Source organism: Pseudochaenichthys georgianus, chromosome 22, assembly GCF_902827115.2.
Source record: "Pseudochaenichthys georgianus chromosome 22, fPseGeo1.2, whole genome shotgun sequence".
Taxonomy (NCBI): Eukaryota; Metazoa; Chordata; class Actinopteri; order Perciformes; family Channichthyidae; genus Pseudochaenichthys; species Pseudochaenichthys georgianus.
The window spans coordinates 5,265,441-5,276,738 of record NC_047524.1 but is presented as its reverse complement, the minus strand read 5'-3'; the positions used below and the strand labels follow the sequence as shown (position 1 = coordinate 5,276,738).

Genomic DNA, 11,298 nt, shown 5'->3' with positions numbered 1-11,298 from the left:
GTCAAACTTACTCCTTTATTGATTTTGTTTGTTTTGACATCCAAAGGCTTTTGTAGAGGGACCATGAGAGGGACATGCTTTAACATGTACATTGTTGCAGTTCTTTAAATAGAGGTAAATGTGATTTAAGGTTTCACCACTAGGTGGAGCTTTTGCACCAAATGTGTATGTCAGTGTGACTATTTCATCAGATACAACACAGCTGGGTATGCTTATTCAGTCATGTTTGACAACATAATTGTAACTCAAAATAACATTCATTCATGCCGCTGCACCTACATGATGAAAAGCATGATCTGTTGCAAATTTAAATCGCAAATAGTCCAAGAAAAATGCAAATGACATGTTTATTCAGAATCATTTACAGTGAATATATTTCCCAATGGTACATAAGGTAAAAATAAGTACATAAAAGATTTCTATTGACAGATAAAGACTTTGGAATGTCAGGTTTCTAATTGCTCAAATTGGTCACCCCCCTTTAAAAACATTTACAAGAATTAAAGGAATATTTTTCCGCATAAAAAACATTTAGTTTTTGAACAGTAAACTCAAGCTACTGTCGGTGAACCAGCAATCTACCTTCCACTTGTTTTTACATTCAATTGTAATCTGCAAAATACTATCCACATAAAAACACATGACATCCAACATATAAACAATGACGACCTTTCAATACAAAAGTGTATTCCTTTGGTAGAAAACATCTCATGAAAGAAACTGTGCTCGATATAAAGAAGTATATCTCGCATGTCCATATGGGACTGAACATTCATCTCATATCGGGAGTGCTGCATATTCATCATTAATGTTGGCATCATAAACCCAGAGCAGCCTGCTGACATGCACAGGGCAGTTTTCTCTGGCACGGTGCTTCTTTATAAACACAGCAACTTCTGAATACAGCATGAAGGCGGGCATTCACACGTCGACCTGTACAGTGCTTTGGTTCATTTTTGATCACAAAGTCCTTAAGAGTGCTGGGAGGGGAGGAAACATATTGCGCGGAATGCATCCAAATATAAACTGTGCCCAAGAGAAACATAACAGAGAAGAGAAGCATTGACACATAGAAAAAAACTATCATTATTTTACTCCAGACTTGTCGTGTGCATGGAATGGGGGTAACACAACTGCCATACACACAATGTACAGTGCACACTCTCATTCCCTCGCTTAGAAGATCTTCAGCCGTTTCCCCAGCGGTCTGCCTCCCTTCGCCACTCTCTGGCTCGCCTGGTCTCTGGACAGCGGGCAGTACTTGATGGTGTGCGCATTGTCGCCGTTGGCACTGCAGAGGGGGCATGTGTACGCCCGGAGGATTGGGCACAGCACTCTCCCGTCCGCTGTCTTCAGGATATGGGTGCCGTAAACCTCCTCCGGCGCGCCGTTATTCCGACAGAAGACGCACACTTTCGGCTCTGGCTTGCACCTCTGAGTCTGTTTGCGCCTCCTTTCCACGGAGAGAAGGTCTAAGCCGGCGAAGCTCCCTCTGTAAGGGGAAGAATCTCTGTCTCCCAGCGGGGAATCAGCAGAACGCTGCTCGTAGGGCCTGAGCAGCGAGATGCGCTCCTTCAGATCGTAGATGGAGATCGGCGGGGAGCCCGGGGCCGCGCAGCAGCACTCCGAGTGTCCATCACCGTCCCTGCCGTGCCCAATTACGCAGGAGCACACCGGGGAATCATCCTCCAAGCCCAGGGTCGCTTTAAGAGACTCGGTAATAGAGTTGGGTCTGAAGGACGGGAGCTTATTTTTGGCCACGAGTGTCGACAGACCGAGGTAGTCGTTCCAGAAATTGAAGGTGTTATCATACGGAGAGCGCGCGTCCAGGTAGCCACTGTCTAAAAAATCCATCATGTCAGAGCTGCAGAGTTTAACGTCCGCAGAGGTGAATATGTGTGTTTGTCAGCATGGGTAATCTGTGGAGGAGATCTTCTGTGTTCTCTCTCTGGGTCCAGTATGCAGAGCAGGCAACATGTAGGCACTGATAAAGCCTCCAGAAAAAAACAGGTGGGCGGGGTTTGGTTCAAGTTGATTATCTCTCCGGTCCCATAGGAGGGTCCTCGGAGCAGGGAGGTACTGAGCTGAGGAAAACACTGTTTCCTTTCCAGGATGTAACTATTACCACGAAAAGAGTATCTCTTTGTGTAGCAAGAGAATCCCTGTTTGTGTTTCTTTTCAGAACGATTTATTAGATTGTTGGTTTTGGCTTTTTTTACATTTAAGGAAAATATAGAAAGAAATTGACCAACATGTTTTTTTTTGTATTATTCCTGTTGTGTGTTAGTTAACTCGTAACTGTGTTGACACATTGATTTTTAGTGCTTAAGAAAATAGCCGTCTTTTTATTCATTAGATTTCATTTGATAAATGTGTTCTTATTGAAAGAGGCCTTTCACTTATGTTGTGTAAAACTCCATAACACTTCCTTAGATGTTCTCGAACTAAAACTAAACGGCACACATACATATTGTAATATAACATTATTATCAGAGTTCTAGTTGTTTGGTCCATTTTTTAGTATTCTTGCCCTGATGTTAGTAGTTGTTGTTTTTGGACCCAGTAGTAAATGAGCAATGCTGCCCCCTATTTCTTTGGACATTACATATTGAGCCTTTAAACTAAATGTTTCCTACATCCTAAAAAAAACATATTTTAGCATAAACCTGTAATTACGTACAGTTTTTAAATAAAATAACTTAGGGCGGACGGACGAAGGAACAAAGAAGAGCGTTCAAGTTCATCAACAAAAACAGGAGATTTTTGGCAAACGCAAAGTGCAGTAAAACCAAAGCAAAGACCATAAAGACAAATACAAATCCTTATTGTGCGTTTGCCCACATTAGCAGATCCCTTCCTGCACTGATGAACCTTTAAGGGGTGTTTACACGTGAAGCTGCCGTTTCCTCCCTGCACCTGTTCTGCTTCCCCTGAGTCCACGGCTTTGTGCTCACAACCAGCCTCCCCTGCTCCATTGTCTCCTACAGCAGGCCGTTTAACTTCATTAATATGCATTAAAACTGTGTGTGTGTGTGTGTGTGTGTGTGTGTGTGTGTGTGTGTGTGTGTGTGTGTGTGTGTGTGTGTGTGTGTGTGTGGTGTGTGTGTGTGTGTGTGTGTGTGTGTGTGTGTGTGTGTGTGTGTGTGTGTGTGTGTGTGTGTGTGTGTGTGTGTGTGTGTGTGTGTGTGTGTGTGTGTGTGTGTGTGTGTGTGTGTGTGTGTGTGTGTGTGTGTGTGTGTGTGTGTGTGTGTGTGTGTGTGTGTGTGTGTGTGTGTGTGTGTGTGTGTGTGTGTGTCAGTTAAAGCTCAGTAAGACAGGCACACAAAAAAATGTTTTGACAACTGACCTGACTGCCGGGACAATGACTGTTACTATTTTTGCAGACATTCAAGTGAAATATTAAAGGAAATCAAATGTTGAGACAAAAGTCATTTGCGTTTCTCTTATTTTAAAAGTTGAGCTAAGATCCAGTATGCCACCATGCACTGTGGGGGTTTCTATTGACCAAAACATCAATAAAACAGTATAATATAGAATAAAAGCGAGTCTAAAATATCCTGTGTTTTAGGGAAATGTATACAATAACTTAAATCCATAGTTTTATCTTCCTACATTCAGATTCAATGTTTTCACACCAGTTTCTTTAATAGCGTGTTTGTTAAGCATGTTTTTGCCAATGTTTGTGTGCATTGGCAATTCATATAAATGCTTAAGAAAGACACCCATTTAGTGTAGCGATAGGATTGAATATGACATTAAATAATGATCAAATCTGAAATGTGCATTTCCCTAGAAATACAAAATGCATTGGCTGCTACTTTAAAAGTGTCCAGCATGAGTAGATGGCACAAAGCATGAAGAAAAATCATGTTAGCGAGACAGTTTCCTGTATATAAGAATACATTATCATCAGAATACACCACATGGTCCATTTCCAAGGTCACCTCCAGCTCTGCTTGCACAAAGGAAATCATGAGAGAGCATTTAAAAGATGAATGGCCGCCAAATCACAATAGATAAATTGCATTGGGGCCAATGTGAGATGTGGCTCTGCTGCTTCAGGATGCCTATTTGACTAGTAATGCAAAACATGTTTGGCATCAACAAAGAGAGTATTCATAATGACATGCACTTATACATTTAAGAGCTTTATTCTGATTCCCAGCATTTGATGGAGGGCAGATGCTGATCTACAGGAGGATTTGGCTGCAACATCGGAGTCAATTCAAGTTTAATTTGTAAGAACATAAGATTTAAGACACAATAAAGATAACAAATACACAAAAAACACTGATTAGGGAGTGCCGTTTCAGTGTATTTACAGCGCAGTAATAAATCACCCAACATGTAATAAGGGGAACTAAAGTGCAGAGGAAAAAAATCTGTCAAAGACACAAAAACAAGACGCATATTCATTTAGATTTAGAGGCCAACGTTAAGAACACGCAGGTTCATATACTCAGTTGCCAGTTTATTGGATACAACTGTATGCGATCAAACACAACAGTCTTGCATTAAATCAAATGTTTATGAGATGTGTTGAAACAACTTTACGGTCATTTTTGAGGGTGTAACTTGGACTGCTGTAATTCTTTTCATTACACTGCAAGCTTTTTCTTTTATTAAGCCTCTCCTTATTGATATGCATGTAAAGTAATGGACACAATATTAGAAAGTTCTGAACATTATAACCTCCATGAAGGAGGATGCTACAATAGTTAGTTAGTTGAATACGTTGATCTAACAAACTGGCAACTTACTGCGTACTACAAGCATTTCAGATACGTACTATCCCCTTTAGGGTATGACGTGCTTTAAATAGAGCAGCGCCACCCAAAGTATAAGTCTGGTGATATTCTATATGTTTGTTATTGTTAGAAAATGTAATGAATGCGCAAAAAAATACAATGAATTGATTCTTCAGGCAAGTATTGTGTTATATTTGATGTAGCTCTATGGTTGTACATACATAATAATAAAAAACACGCCTTCCCCACTGAAATGATAGCCTTATGGGAATTAAGAGTCATTTTAACATAACGTCGTTAACCATGTCTTTAAAACGCCACTGTGCAATTGTTTTATCACATTCTGGCAAATGATCTAGTTAGTCATGTACAGTAGGCATGGTAACATGTTGATTACTGATTTATGTGCCTTTATTTTCAAGCCGTCCCACATAAACAATCTTGCTGCTGTTAATACCCGCGAGCACATCGGAAGCATAGCTGGGAATAGTCCCTCACAAAACGCAAACACGTTTACTGTTTGAAAAATGCTTACTAGATAGTGTCCAGGTATTGTTTGAAAGTATGTATCTAATATTTGTTTTATATATTAAACTAATACACACTGGTGTTTCAAGTCATACATTGCTTAATGCACACGGCATATACAGGCACTTGAAAGAGTCTGTGATAAGCTTATATAACAAAAAGGCATCACTGCCAAACAGTTTCTCTTTGTTTACTTCCCATTCCTCTCTGGCTGCTACAGAGAGTGAGTCACATATATTATTGTTGTTGCTTTAGTTCAGCTCCAGTTAGTGCAGAGACTAAAGAGTTAACAATCTTCATGTGTGAATACGTTTGCTGTGTGTGATGATCACACCCTGAGGCCTCCGAGGATGCTCTGTCTGCTGAGCAGCCGAGGCTCCCCATTCATCACTGTCAAGTTGAATAGAAAATTAACAAATCCCTTAATTAAAAGACCTCTCTCGACTCTGTGGTGTGTGTACGTGTGTGTCAGGCACGTGCCAGCTGCACTTCTACATTCTGCATGCTACGACAGCCTGGCACAGAAAACACACACAACACTCCCCTCCATGAAAACACACACGCAAACAGCCCACCTCTCATACAGACCCCTGCCTTTCCTGTCGCTGCTTTAATTACACAAACTGCATAAGAAGCGCTTCATTCTGAATCTCCGTACGTCCCCAGACACAGAGCTGGGTGGGGAGTCAGTTGGGGCTTTGATCCCTGACCCCTGCCTCCCCTCTTGGGAATAAAGGCCTGCATCCCTAACGGTCCGTCCATCTGCGCACACACACACACACACACACACACACACACACACACACACACACACACACACACACACACACACACACACACACACACACACACACACACACACACATACACACACACACACACACACACACACACACGCCTTCTGCTCCCAGAGTCAACCCAACTCCAGACACGTGTCCCCGTCACCAGCCGCAATGAGGTATGCTAAGCACACCAAGGTCAACTCGAAATTAGGGGGTTGCTTCTCGGCCTGTCAAGTGCTTTGTCACGACCAGAAGCCCTCAGCTATTACTTACCCAAAAAACTCCACCCCTCCTTCCAGCAGCTACGCAATCATGTATTCACACACACAAACACAATGTCCTCTTGACACGGTGGAAGTGGTGCAACTGATAGGAAGTGAATTAATGTCCATAGATCTCGAGACCAGATAAAACCTTAATGTGCACATTAATATTTAACTCAAATTGATTTTCCATCCAAGTTGAAACACAGAATATCTGCGACTATTTTGATTGTTATAATCATGAAAGTATCTTCGTAGCTCCCACAATTTAAGGATTTGTTGATTTTACAAGTTCTATTTAAAAAAAATAACATTGATGTATTTGGGTTTGGGACTGGTACTGTTGGTCAGACTAACAGACTCAAAGAGATCTCAAAGATCTTCAGTTCAGATTAGTCTTTAATGTTTAAACACACTTTTAAGAGAACAGTGTTTACATATTGATGATCCCTAAAAAGAAGAGCTCCTCTGAAATGTTTTTTTATTATTATTTAAAAACGTACAACCCTAACCCTAACCCCTTTTCACAAGCAATATGTAACTGCATTTCTTCTTAGGCTTAGGCAGTGACACTATTTTTCAGTATCAATTAATTGTTTGGTCTAAACAATGTGGGTCAATAGAGAAAAATAAAAATGCCTTAACGCCAAATGTATATTTGCTTGTTTTATCCAACCATTAGTTGAAAATATTCCATTTACCATTTCATTTATTAAAGAAGAGCAACACAATTACTGTAAGGCAAGGCAAGGCAAGTTTATTTATATAGCACTTTTCAACACAAGGCAATTCAAAGTGCTTTACATAAAATGAAAGACATTAAGAAAATGGCATTTAAAATCAGTCATTAAAAAGCAAAGATAATAAAATAAACATTAAAAGAAAAAATACATGGATAAAAGTTACAGTGCAGTCTAAGATATGAATAGTTCAATTAAAAGCAGCGACAAAAAGAAAAGTCTTCAGCCTGGATTTAAAAGTGGTCAGAGTTGCAGCGGACCTGCAGGTCTCTGGGAGTTTGTTCCAGATATTTGGAGCATAATAACTGAACGCTGCTTCTCCATGTTTAGTTCTGACTCTGGGGACAGAAAGCTGACCAGTCCCTGAAGACCTGAGAGATCTGGATGGTTCATCATTTAGCAGGAGGTCAGAAATGTATTTTGGGCCTAAACCATTTAAAGCTTTATAAACCAGCAGCAGTATTTAGAAATCTATTCTTTGACACACAGGAAGCCAGTGTAAAGACTTCAGAACAGGAGTGATGTAACTTAAGATAATAATCAAATAACAATAAAGTTGCTGATTATCGAATAACAAACTTGTCTTTTTGACTCCAGATAAAGTAGTCAATAACACTGATCTCTCTGCTGTACCTTGTGAGGAGAGCAGAGGAGGAGAAGGGAAGTTGTGGGCCAACGGATCAGAAACGTGTTTAACTCAACTCAAATCAGCAGAGATTAGAGCGGGAAGTGGTCAAAGGGTTTAGACTAGTGTATCGGTACAATGGGGCCGAGAGGATTAGGTGGATTCGCTGAGCCCCTGCGATGCCCTTCATCTCTGGGGGTCCACAGTCGGAGCACCTTTGTTGGGTTAACTAACGGCACTTCCCATGAACGCAGTGAGCAGACCAATCCCTTTTTAATGATGCAGGGAAAATTCCATCGGCCCTGATTACCACAATGCTTTCGATAGCTGCCATTGTCCCACACACCATGTCCAGCTTTACAACTGTGCAGCCAGGCGAGTGTACTGTGACACGTCTGAAGTGAGGTGTTTTCGCCTGGTGGAAATAACCTTTACTAAAAAAAATGCTAATTTGAGCATCTATGGTTGGAGCATAATGCTAACACGAGCACCGCAAGGGCTTTAATTACCACTGTGGCCAACCATGTCTCAAATATATACGGTAATGTGGAGCTTAACGGATTGTAACATGGCGCTATAAAGTGATGAATGGTTATAGGAAAGGTTAAAGGTTATAAAGGAACCATCAAAATGGTCTTATAGTGTCCTCTCGTGAGATCCCATTGTCTGCAGGCTTCAGTCCAATCCATATTGAATAAATTGTGAAACATCCCTCAGATAATCTGCAGAGAAATAGTCGCCCGAACTCGGATTGGAAATGCAACATAAAGCAATGCTTACTGAATTTCCACACATTTACATTTAAAAAGGAAACTTGGCTTGTCGAAAGGCTACCTGTATCTTCTCCCTGCCTTAGTCTAGAGTTGTTGGCAGATGTGTCTCGTGTTGGCTCCTGCTCTGCTTTTTCTTGTGATCTTTTGGTTTAACATCTGCTACCATGTCTGCATTCTCTAATCTCACACTCTTGAAACTGAATTACAAGACACTAAACACTCATAGGTAACAGATACAGCGTAGTTTGGGTTAGCCACTTACATTGCTGGATGGCATTAGTGTGTCTACAATATATTCACAGTAACATTTGATATTTGGACGAGCTGTTGGTGCGATGCTTTTGAGGTTTGGATCTGATCAAATTGATAGTTATGTTGATAAATGCAGTCCAATTGAACACGCGTTAAATAATGTTGGTTTCAGTTTGAAATAAGAAGCTGTGAAATATCACAACTACAGGTGAATATTCAAGTATGATTGTCATCTATGAACTCTACGACCCTATTTACTCCTTCAAGCTTAGATATATTAACACATTGTACCTTTTTGCTTTATTCAGAACATCAAACTCAAATAGCCCTTATACTGTAGCTAAGAGAAAAACCTGTATTTTTGATTGTGGGTTGAACTGTCCCTTATACAGTTTACAGTTGACCAGAATATTTCCAGTTGAAGAAAACTCACCTGACACCCGAAACATTTTGCTGCCCATCTGTACACCTCGGCAGTTTAAAAAAAATCACTAGGAGTGATTTGCTGCTATTAGTTGACCCACTATCCCATCTGCATAACACACACAGACGAGTGGACCCATGTGCAGCCCGGGACAGGTCTGGCAGTGTGATGGTCGATACCACACAGGCCCACAGATGGGTCCCGCTCAGTGGAGCCGGTGGCTGGCGCCTCAGCCTGGGCACTGGCCAGATGGGCCACCCTGAGAGAGGCTCAGCCTGTCAGACCCAAACAGGAGGATCTTATTACTGTGGGCCAAGCCTGGAGTCTGGTTCCACACACACACACACACACACACACACACACACACACACACACACACACACACACACACACACACACACACACACACACACACACACACACACACACACACACACACACACACACACACACACACACACACACACACACACACACACACACACACACACTCGCATCATCTGGGGAATCCACATTATCATGCCAGACTGTTGCAGGCTGCAATCACCATGTTGTGGTTTTTTTTTTTCACCTATGTGGTGTTTTTATTGCTGTTCAAACCAGATGAATCAGGTTTCTCGTGGGTTTCCCATGTCCAGATAACAACCAAACTCAACCCAGGAAAATGGTGCATTCACAGGTTTCTCTGGGATGTGGGAATGATGGATGTGCAAACAGCTACTTCAGTTATACAGTTCATTTTTCCAACACGATCTCCAAAGACCAATTTATTGTATTGTTAAATATTGGGTCTGTGCACTGTTTCCCCCCGGTATGAGGAACCTGCATCTCTGTTGCTGTTGACCACTGTTTCAGAAATATGAAAATAATAGTTTATCACTCCTTTCTACATTGACAAGTCAGCACAAAACAGAACCTCTTCTTCATTATTTTTTGCCCTAAAGAGCTGAAATTAATCGAGTATTTCTCTAAAACGAAAAACCTTCTTATAAGTTAGGTTATTCAACAATTCAACTCTGCCTTATACCGTACCGTATGCACCACTGGAGTCCCCAGAAGGACCTAGAACCATCTTGTTTTGCTAATAAGCATTGCGTGCCATGTACAGCCATACATATGTTTACAAAAAGTATCTCTTTATATTTAAATCTTAATGTATCTAGAAACGCATATTATGTGGTTCTCTTTCTGAGTTAACATCCAATTAAAACAAGATATTGCCTTTCTTTAATCAGATCTTGAAATGATAGTGAACACAGGAATCTAAAAATGCTCCTGGAGCCTCACACATCGCAGCTGCGGTCTGATCATGTGGTGAGGTTTCCATATACGGATGCTGGATGTGAGGCAGGTTGTCGGTGAGAACATGGTCAGGTGACAAAGATGTGATGTAGCCCCCTGCTTTGAGTATGTTCATGTCATGCATACATTTTCCTTTCATATGACCTCTTATGGTATGAAAAGACGGTTTTAGGAGCCCCTTTCCACTGAGTTTAACGTATGTCATCTTTAATGGCTTGCTATTTCATTTATTTTAGTTGATGATAAAAACTGGCTTAAAAGAAAATTATAAAGGCAAATAATAAAAAAAAATGAACAGATCAATAGGCAAACTCACACCAAGCATGCTCTGGGAAATGGGTCCGATGATAAATGGAATCTTTAGATCAAAGGACTGACAGCAGTGCTACATTCCTGTTAAAGTGGAGTATTGGTGGGTAACAGGAATGAGATGTCCATATGGAGTCATATCTGCTTTCACCTAATAGCCTGAACTCCATATGCAGGTCATGTGTAGTTGTTTTCAGTTGCCTGTGTCGTCAGCTGTGGTGATTTTAAGAATGTAAACACTATGAAGGAGAAAAGCAGAATGTATTATACACAAAGTGATTTGAGTTCAATAACTGAAATGGTAAAGAAAAGAAAAGTTCTGAACTGAAAAGCTCATGAAATATTGCATATGCCTTTTTGTAACATACGCTCTCGGTCACAAGAGGATACATCCTTTGACTTTGGTGACCCCGTGACTTTTCCTGTAGTACCTGTAGGAAGTTAACATTTGTGTTTCTTGGTGGATATGAAATGCCACATTCATGTTCCCCTCAGGATACATTCCATTCACCTTGGTGATCTCTTATCTTTTCACAATATTCATTTTAATTT

General features: G+C 40.8%; 1 protein-coding gene across 1 annotated transcript; it reads right to left on the bottom strand.

Moving 5' to 3' along the window:
- Nucleotides 1-213: 213 nt before the first annotated feature.
- Nucleotides 214-1,945, bottom strand: LOC117467857 (nanos homolog 1-like). The gene has a single exon (XM_034111745.2). The coding sequence runs from the start codon at nucleotides 1,855-1,857 to the stop codon at nucleotides 1,177-1,179; it is 681 nt and encodes a 226-aa protein (XP_033967636.1). The 5' UTR covers nucleotides 1,858-1,945; the 3' UTR covers nucleotides 214-1,176.
- Between the last annotated feature and the right edge of the window lie 9,353 nt (nucleotides 1,946-11,298).

What these genes read in the sequence shown, in the direction of transcription:
- LOC117467857 (XM_034111745.2), bottom strand. Translation starts at nt 1,857, where the DNA reads ATGATGGATTTTTTAGACAGTGGCTACCTGGACGCGCGCTCTCCGTAT.